We start from the raw sequence: 19,327 nt of genomic DNA on the forward strand, positions 1-19,327 counted from the left end.
TGGTGTATCTCAACATATGCATGAAATAACTAACCTGTGAAAATTTGAGCTCAATCGGTCATCGAACTTGCAAGATAATAATGACAGAAAAAACACCATTGTCACACGAAGTTGTGTGCGTTTAGATGGTTGATTTCAAGACCTCAAGTTCTAAATCTGAGGTCTCGAAATCAAACTCGTGGAAAATTACTTCTTTCTCAAAAACTATGGAACTTCAGAGGGAGCCGTTTCTCACAATGTTTTATACCATCAACCTCTCCCCATTACCCGTCACCAAGAAAGGTTTTATGCTAATAATTATTTTGAGTAATTACCAATAGTGTCCACTGCCTTTAAACTTAAATGCACTGGATACCGGTACTTACAAATAGCATAAAAAACATACTTGGTAATGAGCAATGGAAATCTGATGATAATATAAACATTTTGAAAACGGCTCCCTCTGAAGTAATATGAAAAAGAGGCAATTTCTCATTCAACTATTTACAGACTTCTGGCCTGAAGCATTTTTAAGGCACTTGAAAGCACATACATTGCAACAAGGGTGTTCTTTCTTTCATTAACCGTTTGCAAATTAGATGGCCAATTGATTCAAATTTTCACAGATTTGATATTTATGAATATGATGTTGGGATTCACCAGATGAGAATACGGGCCATTGGCCATTACCAAAGGTACCAAGTGCCTTTAAGTGGCGTTTGAAGCTTAAGATATTTGTGTGGACAATAAGAAGTAACAAATAGTCAGATGAGGTTTGCTGAAGCACCACGTGTACATCTCTTTTGAGTGTTGGTTCTCAGAAGACGGCTCAAAGTTTCTATCAGTAGCTCTGATTGTCTTTGCGCATCCTGCTGAAGACAATCAGAGCCTACTGATCGAAACGTTGAGTTATCAACCACTGTTAACCATCGCTGGTGCTCATTAATAGTCATTTCCACTGCACCGTCCAGAGAGGACCAGTTATCAGAAAATAACGAAAACCAATACGACATTATCATGGTCGCATGGACATGACTTTACCATAGGCCATTTTCGAAACCATGGCTTCGACTCCCGATTCGGCTTAGGCTATAGCTTTGCCCGCGGTTTTTTTTTTACAAATTGCGCGTGCTTTGCGTATACGTGCTCAAGGTTTTAGACGAGAGGAAGGAGCCTGCAGCCGAATCCAAAGTCAAAGCCGTTGGTTCGAAAAGGGCCATATTCGTTTGCTCTTTACTTTAGTGCGCATGTCCTACCACGTCACTATAAGCACCCACTAGTTGGTCCTGAAAATTTAAGAGTTAATAGACCAGTTACTCATTTCACGACTGCAGTGGAAACTAGTTTGTATTAAGAACTGTCGTGTAGGGAGCCTATTCCAGTTGTGATGCCGGTAGAAAAATCGCTTTGAAATTTCCACACTTTGGTTGTTTATTTACCGGGTGGGAAGAGCTCTGCTCTCCACTACTGTTTCAAAAAAGTACAAAATGTCAAGTGAAGTAGTCAGGTTAATCTTGATTTTCTCAGCATCCATCGCGATCTCCACCGCCCAGGAGGGAGATGCCGGCGGGGCTTTGGCGTTGATTAACGGCACGGAGGACCGGGTGCCGCATCAGAGATGGAGAACGGTGAGAACGGACGTCGCATGGGGCCTTGGAGGCCTCGCGAGCATGGCCAGGGGAATTGCGTACGGATTCTCACCCCCGGAGTTTCCACTGGGTGAGTTTGTTTTACCTTTTGATTTTCATCCCTTGTTTTTATTCAATGATGTGCACACTGGGGAGCCCTATACTCTCTTGATGTAAAAGAGTGACCAATTCACTCTCTTGTCCGAGTTTCGCTCTTTTGAGAGTGAAAGTCAATAATGTGTCACTTTCTTTTTGGGTGAAATTGGAACGAACTTAACTCTTAATCGAGTTTAAAATACCCGTCTTTCTTTTATTATTATTAATTGATTTATTGTCAAAAACACATTGCAGCCAAAGGCTCAATAACATGCAATTTACAAAGAAAAAAAAATACAATATTATTAAAACTCCGGCAGTCTGAGATGAAATTTTACAAAAAAGCACACTTAGACTAACAGTCCTTAAAAGAAGATCGAGTTTAAAATACCCGTCTTTCACTCTTAATCGAGTTTAAAATACCCATATTTCACTCTTAATCGAGTTTAAAATACCCGTATTTCACTCTTAAAAGAGTTGTCCGTCATAGGCCCGCAAGAGTGGTTGTTTGAAGCGCTGGTTTTGTTTTTTAATAGGTGAAAACAATAAGTGTTTATCTCGCAAGGCCGAAATGTTATATTTGAAAACAGTGTTGAAACAGTTATTATTATATAATAATAATAATATAAGCATTTATATAGCGTTCTTACACAAAAAAGGTACCACAACGCCTTATAATAACAAGCAATCAAAAATTAGCAATACAAATTTAAGCAATGAGAAATAAATAAATAAATAGCCTAAGAAGCGAAATAAGTTTGGAAAAGGTGTGTTTTGAGTGATATTTAGAAATCGAACGGTGAATTAGCATGACGTATTTGATAAGGAAGAGTGTTGCAAAGGTTTGGTACTGCTGTATAAAAACCTTTAGAGTGAGAATCCTTTAATCTTAGCTAGAGCGGAGTGCTCGATTAGTCTGGTTAGGAGTGATAAGCTCAGTAAGGTAAGGGGAGCAGTTTCATACACACATGTTGTGGAAGCCAGTGGAGTTGTTGAAGGAGAGGTGAAACCAATGACGGTCTTGTTCTTTTAAACATGTTCGGTCACATCAAGTGTGGATTAGCTTACGGGTCTTTGGCATTTGCCCATTTCGGCTGTGCACTTAATCTCCCCTTTTACTACTTTAATTATGGATGGACTAAGGATACAACTGAAAACGCTACACCAATATTGGGTAGGGCGTTAAAATTGACATCATGGGTGTTATTACATGCCGATGGAGAATCAAAGTTAAAATAACACAAATGTAATCGTTTTTGCAGAAATTAATGATAATATTTTGACACCCTTACGGTAAAAATATTGATTTTGTTGTGGTGTCCATAACGTGACCATACCTATGTTGTCAATGTTGTCAACTCGGGGGGCATTATCTTGCTTCGGGTTTGGGTGCTTATGGATATACAACGTCTCTTAAAAAATTACTAGGGCTGGAAAACTATTTTAAAGTAGAATAGAATGATTCACAATGTCCCATGAAATTGTATGGTTTTAGAGTTATATTATTTCACGACAGACCATGGTCCGTCATTTTGTAGAACACAAATTTGACTCCACAAAATGGCAGACCGTATGTACCACTGCTCGAATTTTCAGAAGCAAAATTTAAGTCATTTTTAATCACTAGTCACAAATAATTACAACTAGGTTTTTTGGTTCAAGAATAACTCTTTTAAAAAAAGCGATGGTAATATTCCAACCAGCAACAATGTGACTTTGCAGCGCTAGGTGGCAGCAGACTAACCATTTTTTATGTGGTTCTGACCATGCGCACATTACCGAGAGCAATGGATGTATCATGACAGGGCCGAATATCATGGCTCTGCTTACCGCCGAATGCTGCGCTTACGATCACGATTCCCTGCTTACGTGCAAGCGCCGAATTACTGCGCTAGCTGTGAAAGAGAACTTGCATTGTAACGCGTAACGTGGTCGGAGTACGTTCACGCACAAGCCAAAAGTCACCGCTTACCCGTGAAATACGCTTGACGTAAGGACATAATTCCCTGCTTCCACAAGCGTTGATTTGTTGCTTACGGTAAGAAGAGCCCTAACATTGGGCCAAGGTAAGTCTGCTGCCACCTGGCGTCCCCAAGTCTCCAATTTGAGGGATTTGAAGGTGATGCGCCCCTTTGATGTGCCTTTTTCATACATTTTTGATAAGCGTAACTTTACCTTATACCTACTCCCCCCAAAAAACGATTATGTGGTTTTTCAGATCCGATAATTGATGCTTTTGCCGAATCTGGAGGTTCCATAGAAATAGCTCTGCAGTCCATACAGGTAAGCTCAAAGCTAAAAAACAAAATGGCAAATTTCATCTTACGAAACCATTTCCTGTGACAGAAACTTGGTCATAAAAGACACTGGACACTATTTGTAATTACTTCAAATAATTGATAGTATTAAAACTTATTTCATAACGATCAATGGAGTGTTTGTAGTACTAAACATTGTGAGAACTGGCTTCCTCAATAAAGTATCGTAATTTCTCACTCAGATAATAAAAGACTTCAGCTGAAGCCTTTTACTGGCATCTGGAAGCAGACACAGTTGTGGAAGAAGGTTTTTTCTTTCATTATTCTTTTGCAACTTCGATGACCATTTTATTCCAAATTTTCACAGGTTTGTTATTTTATACATTGTGTTGTGGTACACCAAGTGAGACACTGGTCTTTGACATTTACCAAAGGTGTCCAGTGCCGTACACATTTTCTGGTCAGAAATGACTCGATCATGAGTCCCAGGCAGCCTGACCCATTATGGGTCAAAATGACCCAGATTAGAATCACCGTCAGCTAAAGTTCTATTTAAAAAAAAAAAACAGTTTCCGGTATTTATTCTTACCCATTTGTTGAGGTTTTGTGGGGAAATTAATGAAAATAGGACTTTCATAACTAAAATGGCGTATCTTTGTAAACGGCAGAATGATGATGTGATGGGTCAGATAATAAACTCCGAGGGAGGTCTCCTTGGCGTGACCATCTTGTTCTTCTTAGTGGGGTTCGGGCTGTCGATCTTCGGCATCGTCTTCTGCGTGTGGCGGCGTTTCCGAAAACGCAGTGCCGTGCATCCAGAGGGAGAGCAGGCGAAGGAACTAACCGACCGCACTGGGATCAAAATGGGCGTTGCGTTGCTAAGTCTGTCCATCGTTGTCCTGTAAGAATAATTATGTTTGTTCAATTAAAGTGAAACTATATCGGTTTTTTAACCGTTTGATTGGTATAATCCTACATTAATGTAAATATATACAATAAAACTTACCAGGTCCCAATTTCATAGAGCTTTTATGTTTTGGTGCTTAGAAGCACAAAAATTAGCTAAGCACCAGACAATTTAGTAGTATGCTTACCCCAAAAGATTACCAGTGAGCCAACAAACCATTAATATGTACAATATACAATATGTGACTCATATTCTGCTTATTATTTTCTGCTATTAATAAATTAGCATCAAATTGTTAAACAATATTTGTTGCTGACGCAGCTCTTTGAAGCTGAGCCTTGGGAAAATGGTCGCATAGGTTTTTTTTTTTTTTTTTAGAGACCGCCAAAAATCCGGAGAAGTTATGATTACACAGGAAGAATAATCCGTAAATGAATTACACAATCTAAGAAACGTATCTGCCAGTAATGTTTCTCGGATTAAAATTTTGGTTGCTAAAAACTAATAGGTTTTTTTTTGCTGTTAATTTTTTAATGGTGTGGGAACATGCGTTAAAGGATTCCCGTAGCCACACTGGCCCTTAGCAACAACCCAAGACATATCTACAACCGCCAACTCAGACCGTGATAACCTTTTTCAAAAGCCAATAAGTAACTCTCGTATTATTGTGTAAACCAATAGGATTGCAGCTTGCTTCACTCTAGCATCAGCTTACCAAGTCTCGCAGAGTCTCATGCGCTTCGAAAACACGGCTTACAATATCCTTGACGACGTTGACGACTTTCAGGATGAACTTTTTGAAGTAAGTGTTTGGAAAATAGCCGCCCCTCCCCATCAACCCCGGAGAAAAGAAACTAATATACTTTGTTAAAAACAAAAGCGGAACAATACTGCGCACGTGCGCGTTAAACTGACACTAAAGACCCCCTGCATTGGCCGCCATTTTTGAAGAAACTTTATGCGGGAAAGGCAGTCTTTGGCTGAGAGTCGTTCACAGTGCGTTTACGCGTGCACGTGTCCATTTGTTGCCTTCAATGATGGCGGTCGATAGCGTCATATGCCATCCATCTAGTATGGCTTGCTGAGTTATTTTGAATATGAAACATTCACTCCTTTTTGTAATTCTGTTTATTATGTAGACTACAATTTTTTTTGCTTCAGCCATGGAGGCCAAACCAACACCAAAATGTTGGCACCCGTCAATGAAAATTTAATTTTTATTTATTTGACACTTTTCAGGATGTACGGCAATTGTTTAATGTCAGCACCATGTCCAGTACTATCAAAGACAATTTGAATGGTAAGTGACTGGGTTGGAATCTGTGATTTTTATCCGGCTGAAAAATTCACAAAGTACCCCAATAGTTACAAAATGGGAAGCTCAAGTTATTCAAGGTTCAATAAACCTAGCATTAATGGAAAAAAAAAAAAAAAAAAAAAAAGTTAACGGCGATGTTTCGACTCTAGCATAGTCTGGAAGTCTAAATTAACAATCTACATTAAAATACCATAGGTCCACTCCTGTTGCTTGGTACGCAGTTTGCACGCAGCTCTTCTTATCCTCTATGTTTTTGTATCTCCTGTTCTACAGATGTCATAGATCTGATGTTTTCCACGTTCCACACCGGATTGGCTGGAATCATGGGACCAATGAGTAATACACTGTCACAGTTCTCAACACGTAAGAACGCCCTCTGTTGCTTTACTACATCCAACTCCAAAACCCCACCCCCACCCCACCCCAACTCCGAAAAAAAAAAACAGTTTGCTAAAAGCATTAATTTTCGGTATGTGTGTTTATGTAATATTTTAAATGCGAGGCTTCAAAATTTGCTTTCAGGTGAGGCAGGAGATTATGTCTCCCCCGTCGGTCCCCAAACTGTGTACTAATTTGAATCCTCCTTCCAGCCGATCAATAAGCTGTTCGTGTGCTTTGAATTCGAACCTTTCTGAATGAAACTCTTGGGGGCGCTATATTTAATTTGACTATTTAAATTGTCACTTCAGTTTTCACCTCTGACCGTCTACCGGATATAGTCCGCGCTCCGTCACTCCAGGGTATGTTTGATCAGCTAGTGGAAGCCATCTTCCAGACGATTGCAGATTTAATCGAGGATGCCAAGCAGCTCTGTGTTAAATATACGGGGAATATTTTGGGAATCTGCAACCTCATCCCCAGCCCGTCAACGTTTATCGACGAGCTCTCCTTTATAAAAGAGGTAAAAAGAATCATTATTTAAACTTCAACTGCTTCTTGTTACATTTTACTGTTGGTCGATTTTGTTGTTTGCTGCTGTTGTTCTTGTTGTTCTTGTTGTCATTCGTGCTATAATGTTTATTGAGTTTCTTGATGGCCATTAATTCGATGCTGTTAATGTTTCTTTTTATGTAAATTGCAATTAATAGTTTTGGTTGATAATGATTGTGTTGACTTCGCTACGTATCACTGTAGATGCCACTTCTGTTTGTTTGTTTGTTTATTTGTTTGTTTGTTTGTTTGTTTGTTTGTTTTTTTGTTGCTGGCTTTTTGTTAAAGTTGGTGTCGTGTTTGTTCTTATTATTTCTGCCTCTGTTGCTGCTGATGTTGTTAATGTTGTTGTTGGCGTTGTTGCTTTAGAGTTGCTGCTGCGTTACTGTTGTTGTTGTTGAGGATTTTTTGGTGTTTTTGTTGCGATTGTTGCCACAATTCTTTCTACTGCGCCTGTTTTTGTTTTTGTTTTTCGGCAGCTGCATTTTGTTATTGTTCAGTTTATGCAGTGGAATTTGTTATGTAAAGTGACTATTGAAAAAAACCCTTGAGATTTGACAAACAAACTATTTATTCTTCTTATTTGATTCTTGTTGACACCACCAGGTCAGTCTGACGGAAGTGTCCGCATCGTTGGTGGGCATTGGTGCACTGGTTGGTGAAGTGACGACGGCTATGCTGTATACGGTAGGCACAAATATACTCATTGATTCAAACTTTGATCTCACTGCGTACGTCTTTTCCAGCTCTTCATTTTATTTCATCGGACTATAGACCGAAAATTTCACTCGCCCTTTGTGAAACCCTTTTCATTTCAGAAAAAAATATGTTCTTCCTTTGACGTGTTTTCTTGTTCCGAAACGTGTGAGACTATCGACTGTGCGAGTCTTGCGCATGCCAAATATTTCAACTGCAAATATTAAAGAAATATTACGGATCGGGGCCATTTGGGGTCTTAATTCAGAATGTTTGAAAACGCCAGCGACTGGCATGTTCTTTGAGGAAAAAAAAATCGTGAATTTGAATGCGTCTGAACTTAACGTGTAATGTTTGCCGAAATTAAGGCGTGAAAACCTATTTGTATTGCTTTACCTAATGCAGGCCGTAACAAGATTTTGTTGTTCTATTCCCCAGGGTGGTGACGTTCTAACCGAAGTTCATCAAACTCTCCGTCGACCCACAGGGGCATTACATGGTACGAGGTTGTCCTTTCTTGAATGAGAAGCATTTTCCAAACTTTACTTTGACCATTTTCGGGCTCATTGTGACACATATTCCGGGTCAGGACCTCGTCTCCGGCCCCGGATCTCGGTCAATTCTTACTTGGAATTTGTTTAAAGTGTTTGCGTTTGTTTGTTCTTGGTTGAAGGTATGGTTGACGTCGTACTGGCTTCGATGCAGCCAATGGTATCCTCAATTACGGATGACGTAGTCACCCAAGTCGAGGTAGGTGTAGTCTTTCGTCAAGGCGCACCGCGTATAGCTTTGTCTGTGGTAAGATCTTACTACATCGTGCACCCATACTCCAATAATGGCTACATTCTGTTCATTCCTTTTGAATGTAGACTATGGCACGTTTGAATACGAGTGAATACAGTGGCATGATAGGTGAAGTTGGTGACATGACCGAAAGCTACAGCTCCTTAATGTAAGTCAAAATAATTGATTTGAGACACTAGGTGGCAGCAGACAAACTGTGTACGTAGCTTGTCATTGCTTATGTCACGCTGGGCATGCGCATAATTTCGGGGACAATTGAGTGCTACCTTTGCCTTTTTCCATTTGCATAGAGCTGCATGAGCAGACGTTATTGCTTATTTCTGTTTCGCTTTAATCAAGAACAAACGGGTTACTTCAGTCACAGACGTCTGAATGTGACATGGTATTTTGGTTGTATTCTCTTTTGAACGTTTAGTTGCATCCATTTTGTTTCGCTTAAATGTATAAACAAAAATATTCTCAGATTAAATTATTTTAAAGATAAAATGACATACTTTTTCATAACTACATTGCTTCGAAAGTAAAATGAATTTTGAAATGTTTTACGATTGAAAGCTGATGAGGGCTGCTTTTAACCAAGTAAGTTGAAAGATTGATTACCAAAGGTAGGAATTTCTTTTAATGTTGTCTTATGTAAAAAGATATCACCTGACTAAACCATAGAGTATGCCAGATACCAGATCCGGGGCCTGGGGAGGAAACCTCTTTCATAAACAATTTTAAATTTGACTAATCCATCTGATGGTATCTCTATTCAGCTACGGAGTTTTCGCAGTGTTCGCCACTATGGCGTTGGTCCTGTCAATAATCTGCATTAGCGGCTTGGTGTTGGGGGCTGCCCGGTACAGCAAGTCTAGTGTGCTTACTGCGCGGATCCGTACAAAGGCATCAAAATGGAGTGGCCGTCTTATGGTTGGGTAAGCTAATCATTTATATCACTTAAAAATGGAGTGGTCGTCTTATGGTAAGCTAATCGTTTACACCACGCGTGAACACGCATGCATTTTGTTCATTGGTTGATCATTACAATAGGGATCCGTTATTCGTTGTCTTTATTATGACGTCACGATTTCAAACAGAACCCCCCCCCCGCCCCCCAAAAAAAAAAAAAAATAAATAAATAAATAAATAAACTAAGGCAAAAGGCACACTTCATTAGACGATAGCTCAGCTCCACCGTAGTGGAGATACCTCTCGTCACAAACCCTACGGCCAGGTATGACATGTACCAATAAACAACGCTGATTGGCTCACCTACGCGTGCACGCTTGTTGGCAACTTTTGAACTTTTGAGGGGCGCGTAGAGTGGATCGACAATGAGAAAAAGTGCCAGATTCTAGGCTATGATTAATGAACCAATTCCATGGGTTAATAATACACATAATTAAAGTGGCTTCTTATAATATAGCGCTCAGGTCCGTTACGCAGTGACGCTTGTGAGCAAGGCTTTCTTGAAAACAAAATGGCGCGGCGAGATCGACCACCCAAAATGTTTCGACCAACGTACTCAGTTCTTCTTCAAGAAAAGCGTCGAATGTTTCTAATTCATGCTCAACTTGTTGTTGCCAATGCAGATCTACAACAATGGCTGTATGTGTTGCTGTGTTATTCTGGATACCGACGGCTATTTTATTCATGGTTGGGGCTAACTTGACTCTGATGTGTAACACAATGGTGGATCTCAGCATCGTTGATAAGGTAATGTTCAAGTATTGTGTTCAAAGACACACGAGTCATGCCCAGGATTCGAACCCACACACTGCTGATCAGAAACACCAGAGATAATAATAACAATAATAATAATAACCGTATTTCTATAGCGCCTAACACCTCCAAAAGAAAGTCTCTAAGCGCTTAGAGAAAAACAAAAGAATAATTAACCATATGAAGATTAAATAGATATGTTTGAGTAGAGTCTTGAAACTTGAGATCGTGGTGGCTTGTTTGATGTGTAGAGGGAGATTGTTCCATAAGTGAATCTTGTGCTCTGAACCACTCCGTAAATGGGATACCTTGGGGACTATAATTGCAGCAGACTTTAGGTAGATCTCAAGCTTGTTCTTGTCAATGTACGCATGCTCCGAACTACGGAAACAATTTACGTGGTAAGTCTGATGCCACCTAGCGTTTGAAAATCTCCCATTGATTCTCCTCAGTGTTGATAAAAGCAAGTTTGAGTGAGCAACTATAGATTTGACCAGAGCTGTAAAGTTGCTCTCGAATTGACCATAGTCGACCATGCTCGACGCTCCAGTGCATGGTTCGACGGAGTCAATCTCCCTGTTCTCTATGCGTTTCTAGCAATAGTCTCTAGTCGGTCTACTAATCAAGTCTAGTCGCCACCGAACTTGCTCTATAATACACTGCAAATTTGTTGGTCAAAAATGTGTTGGGTAAATGCATTTCTAATTTGTTGGTCACAAATAATGGACGTTGGTTAAACAAAACCGTTGCCCAACACGCTTGGGCAAAGTTGACCAAATTATTGGTTAACTGGTTGGTCCAATGTATATATTATTGTAGTTGGGCAAGATTTGCCCGAGAAGTTGGTCAAAATTACCACAGTAACCAATGGTGTTGTGCACAAAGCTTTCTGGTTGTTGGGCAAAGTTACCGGTGCGCAATATTGTAACAAAACTGTAATGATTTAGTATTAGTGTACATGTACATGTACAACGTTCGTACTGTATGTAGTAGTGGTAGGCCTACACACACACACAAGCAATATCATGGCTGCTGGCTGTTAAAAATACTCTTCGAGATTGGGGAATGGAGTGCTTCTCTGAAACGTTATAGGTTATATGCAAAAACAACCAATATTTAAAGGTATACCCATAGAATACACTGATTTATGTGTAGGGACACAGTTTAGTTTTCAGAAGTAAAGCAGGACGGAGCCCACCGTGCATAGTTTGATGTTTACTCCCGTGTTGGGGAAATGGCTGAACAGTCCGTTGTCGTTAACGATCGAAAGGCAAGGGTTAGATTAAATCCGTTGTGTTCCGAACTTTTTGATCGGGCTCAGTTATCTCGACAAAATTATATAGACCCAATATTATTCGGAAATTGTCATTTTAAAAAAGCAAAAAAAAAAAAAAAAAAAAAAAGGGCACTGAACACTGTTGATTGCTGACTCTTTTACCAGGTTACTTCTGACATGATAAATTTATTTACCTTTAAATTGTGAGCTGTATAATTTGGGCCTTTTGGATTTGAGGGATAATCCATTACAAGACATAATGCAGTATTAAGTCAAGAAATAAAATAATTTTTGCAACGCAGTATATAGTCAGAATTAGATTCTTTCAAAATGCATTTATTATCACACCAAGGGCATTTTACCAAACAACAGTTACCGAATTGATTTCAAGACTACACACAACCCGTAAAAAGGTATTGTTATTATTATTGTTATTATTGTAACACGGGGAAAACAAGGACAAGTCATGCGGCTCGGGGCCAACAAAAGTAAACTTCCATGTAAAACTCAAACCTTCATGTTCAACACAAAGGGCAGGAAATTGGAACCAACAGTGGCTGTTTTCACGACCTGCATGACATTAAATTGCGCTATTGTTATTCAATAACTCATTATTTCAGGTTCAGAAACGATAATCCCCGTAGGAGCGATAAGTGCGTCTCGTTAACGGCTATCAGGAATTGTGTGGATGACTTTTTTTATTTATTTTTTATAAAAGGATGAACACAATTAGTTTTAAGGGTTTCGATAGATCCAATTTAATTTTCCTTTCAAAGATTGCTTGTTAAATATTTGTGGCGATGATATTATTTAACCTTAGTTTATTTCGCTTTCATCACGATGATTATGTTAACAATTCATGACAATAGTAATTAGTCAGTCCGAGCATTTGACGCTTTCGGTGACCTAGAATTTTGTCATCTACATTGTAACAGCCATTTCATGTAGACATTGGGTCGACCACTGGCAGGCCGACCATGCGCACACACAAAATGGGCATCGCACATTATGATAATGCTGGCCGCCTGCACTGCAAAACAAGTTGGTCAAATCATTTTACCCAACAGTTGCCCAGCTTCCAGCAGATACAACAAAGCAGAAGTTGAAGCAGAAGTGAAGAGGAATGACTGGCTGAAAACATTATAGACTGCACATATCAGATGAATCCAGTGTTGAAAGAGTACCGCAAATTAGATGCCCTTTCCGAATTGAAGTTTTTGTTGCATCATATTTTACGTAAAAAAAAAAGGGCCCTCATCTTCCTATTTTTGGAAAAATCCGGACGATCAACGTATTTTTTATTTTTGTTGGCCTAACTAACAATTGAATAAAGGAGTAACCAACAAATAATCAATCATTGCTACTTTTGTTGGGTAGCAACCTTTGCCCAACACGGTTGCCCAACGTTGGTTTAAATATCAACTGACTACATTGTTGGGTAACATTTTAACCAACATAATGGTTAACAAAATTGCCCAACTATTGGGTAAAATGATTTGACCAACTTGTTTTGTTAAACTGTTTGCCCAACTATTGGATAAACGTTATTGCCCAACCACTGTTGGTTACGTTATGCCCAATTATGTAGTCAGTTGATATTTGAACCAACGTTGGGCAAAAAAGTTGGGAAAATTTTGACCAACGGGATTTGCAGTGTACACACTCATTCAATGTTTTTGATTTCTTTGGTTTCTTGGCAGACGGTTGATAACCCTACTATGTGGGGAGGCAAGACGTTCTTAAACTCCATGGTTGAATCTTTTATCAGTCTCGGTGACTCACCGCACAACCTCACTGTCCGACATTTTATGGAGTAAGTTCGGTCTTTATACACACATACGTCACACGCGTGCACACAACCTACGATATTAGTTCTTTGGGTCCTGCTTATGATGTTATATTATTCATTTTTTCCAAAGAGTTCCCTTGTGGGGTAAAGAATTCCCTTGTTGGGTCAATTGTTCCATTGTGTAAAATACCCCTTAAGGGCATTTTCCTGAGCTCATACCGACCAAACTGACCGAACGGAACCTATGTCTTTTACCTCAAGACTTCAACAGAGCCGTTTATGGATATCAGAGTTTCGAAAACACATGATGTACTTAATTAACTCCTTTCTCACCCACCAGGCAATGTCAGATGGACCATTCTCTTTACGAAGCGGTTTATACCTCGGGATTCCTTCATGACTTGGCCATCATTGACTTTGATGCGAGCCCAGATGAGGTTAGTTTAGTCAGTGACCCCTAGCCTATGACGTCACGAGCTCTAACAGTGCCCTCAATCAGAGGATCTTTGGTGTAAAACAATGGGAAATTACACGCGTGTGTGCACTGCGCATGACTCTCGGCCATAATGATAGCTTTCACAAGTTGACGTTTCATCAAAGATGGGGTTCAATGCAAGGGGTCTATAGACCTTTCCAATACTCATCTGCACGCTGCCATGTAAACATGGTTGGACACAAAGTAAACCTTGGGGACGAGGTTGTTTAGGCCTTTCCATGATTGCACATCATACGTGCACACAGGTTAACTGCAAAGATTTGAGGTGTTTTTCATTGTACTCCTGAAGTATTCATAATTAATCATTAATTGACTTTTCTTCTTCCAATAACAGTTCTTGAAGCCCATTGAGGATTTCTTAATCTACGGATCGACTGAAGCCATAACGGCGCTGGAACCTCTTGACTTGATGGAGATGTTGAAACCCATCCTCTCGGATGTCACTCTACCGGAGTTTCCGAGGGAGATCTTTGAAAGCTTAACACTGAGCGTGAGTAATTTAGATTAGATTAGATTCCATTAGATTGGATTAGATTAGGTTATAGTGACACCATGTTATGATAATCTCTAAATAAGTTGGGGTGGTTCTAAAAAGAACCATTGGTGTAGACTCGACGGTTCGACCAGTATGCTCCAATGATTCAAATCCTTTAAGATTAGTATAGATAAATTTAGATTAGATTAGATTAGATTAGATTAGGTAAGATTATATTATAGATTTGGTTTATTGCTATTTATAGACACGTTGATGAGCAATAGAAATTGCCAGGGCCATAATCACCTTTGACCTCGCCTTTATTTGCATGGCGTTCATGGTCCTGGGGTGGATTTCACAAAGAGTTAGGACTAGTCTTATCTCGAGTTAGGACCAGTTACTCGTCCTAACTTAACACTATCCATGCAATTTGTATATCTCCTAGGACTAGTCCTAAAGTCCTAACTTTTTGTGAAATCGACCCCTGGAGACTCAAGTCTGACGTACATGTTTACACATAATAAACCTGTCGTTATCTGATAACGACAGGGGATCAGCCTATGCTTCATCAGTTCTATGAAGTTGGGCACTGCTATCTATGTGACCCTTTTCGAGAATTGGCAGTGTTGTCATCAGCTAGAGGCTCGTTCAGTTGGAATCCAGAACTTTTCATTATAATTCTCCAAATAGGTGGTCGAAGCCTGAGCCAGAGCCTGCAAAAGCCGTTGAGCCATCTGAGGTTTCGAAAAGGGTCCGTTTATGTGCGTGGGTGTTTGACAATGCAATGTCTTGACAAACTAATTTGTTTGCATTTTTTAACGGCAGTTTTGGCTCTTATTTCATTTCAGCTTCAGGATATATTGAATGCGATACCACTGCAGCCAATAATTGATGTGCTGGCAGGATCCAGGAGCAATCCATTCTTGTTTGTAAGTTTGCAACTGCGTGTACGCACCCGACAATGCGAGTTTGGATTGTGCGATTTCTAACATTGTGCTGGAACGGTCTGGCACTGTGGACTGGTGCTGTTACGTAACTACGCACAAGCTTATTGTATACAGACCAGCGTTCTCATTTGGTGTATCCCAACATTAGTTATGCATAAAACTTTATCAAATCTGTGAAAAGTTGGACCCATTGGTCATCCTAGTTGCAAGAGAATAATGAAAAAAAAAACCACTAGTTTCAGGTGCTAATAAAAGTCTTTTAACATTATTTTGATTGAGAAAATATTACCTAATTGTCCAAAACTACGTGTAAATGTTTTAAATTATTGATTTCATTACATGATTTCTGAGTAATTATTTTGTTTTTCTATTTAACAGTCTGTACACAATATAATCGACGACATCCTGAATATATTAAATCCATTGGGTGCATTCTTGTCCGTATTGACGGATCTTTTGGTAAGTTTAAAAATTATTTTTTGTATTTTACATTGCGTTAGTTTTCTTTGTCACGTTTCTACTGTCCCACTCTTCCTATTAAGTTACGCCCTCTTTTGCTTCCAGAGTGCATTGTTCTCTGCTTGATCGTTGAATAGTTGTATCTAACATCATTGAAGAAGAACAAACTAGTTTTTGTTGTTGTTGCTGCTGCTGCTGCTGCTGCTGTTGCTGTTGCTGTTGTTGTTGTTGTTGTTGTTGTTGTTGTTGTTGTTGTTGTTGTTGTTGTTGTTGTTGTTGTTGTTGTTGTTGTTGTTGTTGTTGTTGTTGTTGTTGTTGTTGTTGTTGTTGTTGTTGTTGTTGTTGTAAAATAATAAAATTATTGTTTCTTTATTTAAGAACTCATAAATAACTAAACCAACGTAATTATACAACCAAATAAATATTTTCTTCTGCTTCTTCCAGGGAGCCATTGTCAACCAAATCCCATTCTTCGAGGGGGTCTACAATCAATTCAAGGTATAACGTAACTCTCAATTTTACTCTCAGCTTCGCATCCTAAAATGGAATAGTTCCGATATTTCTACACAGTATTTATTGGAAGCAATGATAATTTGCATTTCAATATTGCAAATACGGTAACTTACCATGTTTTACTTCCACCCTCTTTTTAACCACAGGATTACATAACCAATATAATCGACGGTTCATCGGGTGGATTTGAAGAGTTGGCCGGCGTGCTGTCGGGGGTGAATAGGGCTGCAACTACGGTGAGAATCTTCGGTGTCGTTTCGGCAAGAAGTCATAACAAAAATAATAGAGTGGTATTTATATCTGCGAACTCCGGGTTTCCGCATGCCAGTGACACAACAACTGATGGGGCATCAATTCCTGCGTTGGCGGTCTCCATTATAATAACAAGAATATTTTATTTGATGAGCATCTGTGCCCATGATTAAACAAATGTATACTAAAGCAAAGCGTTTTCAAGCGTCAATTTTAACTAATCATTATGCATTTTTGCTTGTGTTTTAATGTTTTCTTTTGTGTGATTTTTAAATGTTAAGTGCAATCACCTTTTTATATTGAATAATTATATTTTTATCGTTGGCAGGGGTCTGGTTTTACACATCTTTTGATGACAGTTTTTATACTTTTGTTTTAACCTTGACAACCCCTGCACAACTTGTAACTACTGTGTATGTCTAAAGATTTAAAATAAATAAATAAATAAATAAATAAAATAAATTTTAACCTTTTATCTCCATAGGTTGTGGGACCTGTCATAACTACTGTGTTTTCAATAACAGAGGAATTGATTGCTGCACCAATCCATAAGGTGAGACGACATAAGTATTTGAATATCGCAATATTATTTCTAATTCCATTCACCTGGAAAAGAATCTGGGTCATGTTATTGGCGATATTATGAGTCAGTTTGACTTTTGAAGATGACTGTGTGGACGCTAGGGGGGCACCTCCTTGTTAAAAGTATTGGTTTTTGCGAAATGGAGCGGTACCTGATAATTGTTGTCTACCACCAAGCGCCAAACTGAAAATGCTGAAAATGCTGCGAGTTTTACCATCACACTTTGCAAAAGTTTACGAACAACATAAATTGAAAGAAAACAATTAGTTTATCAGCGTTATGATGAATACCATTGCAGCCTACTTTACACTTATATCTTTCTGTTTTTCTTGACGTCTTATTATTTTACAACTCAGATAAAGCATGACTTTGGAAAGTGCGGCATCATGGCGAATACATATGAAGCTGTCGTGACGGACATGTGCGGACATCTCAACTCAGGAATTGTAAGAATTATGTTATTATTTGTATTTGGAATTATTTTAAGTCAAGACGCACAATTATTTATTATGCTCATGGAAAAAGTCGCAGTCGTAGCTGTATCCGCCACTTCGGATACTGGTTTTGAATATGCATGGCTTTAAAGGAACACGTTAAAGGAACCGTTTGTTATACATTTCATAACAAACGGTTTCATACGCTTTTTTTATAGACCAACTCGTCCGATCCAAGGCAACGTGTTTCTTTAAACAAAAACCCAAAGACCTTTGCGGCCATTGTGCTTATTCCGAAGCCGAAGCAGTCTTGCATAAAAAAACATTAATTTGCTATTTTTACAGAACTCGGGGGAAAGTGCAAGATGTATACGGAGCATCGGTAAAGGGTACAAACATTATTCTATTTATCTCCTGCAAAACTAACACTATTGTTTACACCCTTTCTCTCTTGAAGCACGCCCTCTGGTTGTCCACTGCAATCATCTCAGTGTGTTGTCCTGCCATTGTCATCCTGTCCTTCAGCCTCACTAAGTACGTCCGACGAGCCAACCTAGCAGAGGCAGGTGGGAGAGAGAACGACAAACAGGCCGATAAAAAGCCCCCAGCGACCGCACCAAATGACAACAAAGACGGACCTCCTCAAAAGAAACGCCGGGCATGGCAAGTTTTTACCGTGTCTGGTGGAAACGTCGTGCATCCCACCTAGAAGGACTTTTAATGTTAAAATATATTTTTTTTCTGGTGGGTGATGAGTTTTTCAAAACTTTCACATCTTTTGATAAGCCCAGTGAGAAAAGACTTAACTCGCGTTTACTGTTCGCTAGCTCAGCAGATTCTGTGGGAGCCTAAGGTCTTTTTACAAGGAGCGTATTGCGTCAAAACGCCCTCAAAGCAATGCTCATTACAATTACTTTATATCAAAGATATTATATTCGTATTATATTTCGTGTATTAATATTTATATAATTATTTTCTTCACAATCTTAAATGTTTTTACAATTTTGCATATAACAAAGGTGAACACTTTTTTACTTTTTCGCTTCTTTAATTGTGTGACAACATCTTTGATGTAAATTTAACATCCATCCCTTTTTGCAATTAAGCCCACACAGTGAGGTGTGTGGCACACACCTAAAATTCTGCCCTCACCTTGAATTTAACAAACCTTAATTGTAGGTCAAAACATGTAAGCCAAGACAAACTTGAGGGCAGTCCGAGGGCAGTCTTTTTTAAAGCCAGGTGGACCCATTGTAGCCCCAGCTTTGCACTTATGTAGCCTAGACCTACAAAACATCTCGCTCAAACTGATTTTGTCTTCTAGCCCGGACCTCCTCAACTTCGTGGACCTGGGCCCAATTTCATAGAGCTGCTTAAGCAAAATAAAATTGCTTAAGCAAAAAATTCATTGCTTAATAGTAAAATCAGATTACCGGACAAGACTCAACTCAATTGTTATTCTAAGTAAACAACAGCTAAATACTAGTCATTAGCAATATATAAATGGGAGGAAATTTTGGCCAGTAACATGTGTAAAATAAGCAAGCTAATTTCGTGCTTAGCAATTGTTTTGCTTAAGCAGCTCTATGGAATTGGCCCCTGACCTAAGGCCCAACACTGCACTGTAGCCAAGCAGCCGATTTCAGGTAAATTGTTTATATATTAATTTGATGTATAAAAGGCCGCAATGGATTTCCCATCGGGGATTTTAAAGTGATTTGAACTGAATTGTAATTTTAAATTTGCATCGGGGACAAAGAATATAATTTTTTTTTCCATACAC

At 39.1% G+C, this 19,327-nt stretch overlaps 1 protein-coding gene across 1 annotated transcript; it reads left to right on the forward strand.

Moving 5' to 3' along the window:
• The first annotated feature begins 7,746 nt into the window (after positions 1 to 7,746).
• Positions 7,747 to 18,279, forward strand: LOC139951738 (uncharacterized). The gene is made up of 16 exons (XM_071950802.1): positions 7,747 to 7,803; positions 8,251 to 8,311; positions 8,486 to 8,562; positions 8,682 to 8,764; positions 9,375 to 9,533; positions 10,191 to 10,314; positions 13,297 to 13,409; positions 13,726 to 13,822; positions 14,216 to 14,371; positions 15,205 to 15,285; positions 15,682 to 15,762; positions 16,207 to 16,260; positions 16,422 to 16,511; positions 17,012 to 17,080; positions 17,467 to 17,556; positions 18,002 to 18,279. The coding sequence occupies exons 1-16, from the start codon at positions 7,792 to 7,794 to the stop codon at positions 18,251 to 18,253; spliced, it is 1,599 nt and encodes a 532-aa protein (XP_071806903.1). The 5' UTR covers positions 7,747 to 7,791; the 3' UTR covers positions 18,254 to 18,279.
• The last annotated feature ends 1,048 nt before the right edge of the window (positions 18,280 to 19,327 follow it).

The sequence above is a fragment of the Asterias amurensis genome, chromosome 19 (genome assembly GCF_032118995.1).
Source record: "Asterias amurensis chromosome 19, ASM3211899v1".
NCBI classification, from domain to species: domain Eukaryota; kingdom Metazoa; phylum Echinodermata; class Asteroidea; order Forcipulatida; family Asteriidae; genus Asterias; species Asterias amurensis.

What these genes read in the sequence shown, in the direction of transcription:
- LOC139951738 (XM_071950802.1), top strand. An exon ending in ACCCACAGGGGCATTACATG is followed by an intron (nt 8,312 to 8,485) that starts GTACGAGGTTGT and finishes TCTTGGTTGAAG; the next exon opens with GTATGGTTGACGTCGTACTG. An exon ending in TTGAAAGCTTAACACTGAGC is followed by an intron (nt 14,372 to 15,204) that starts GTGAGTAATTTA and finishes ATTTCATTTCAG; the next exon opens with CTTCAGGATATATTGAATGC.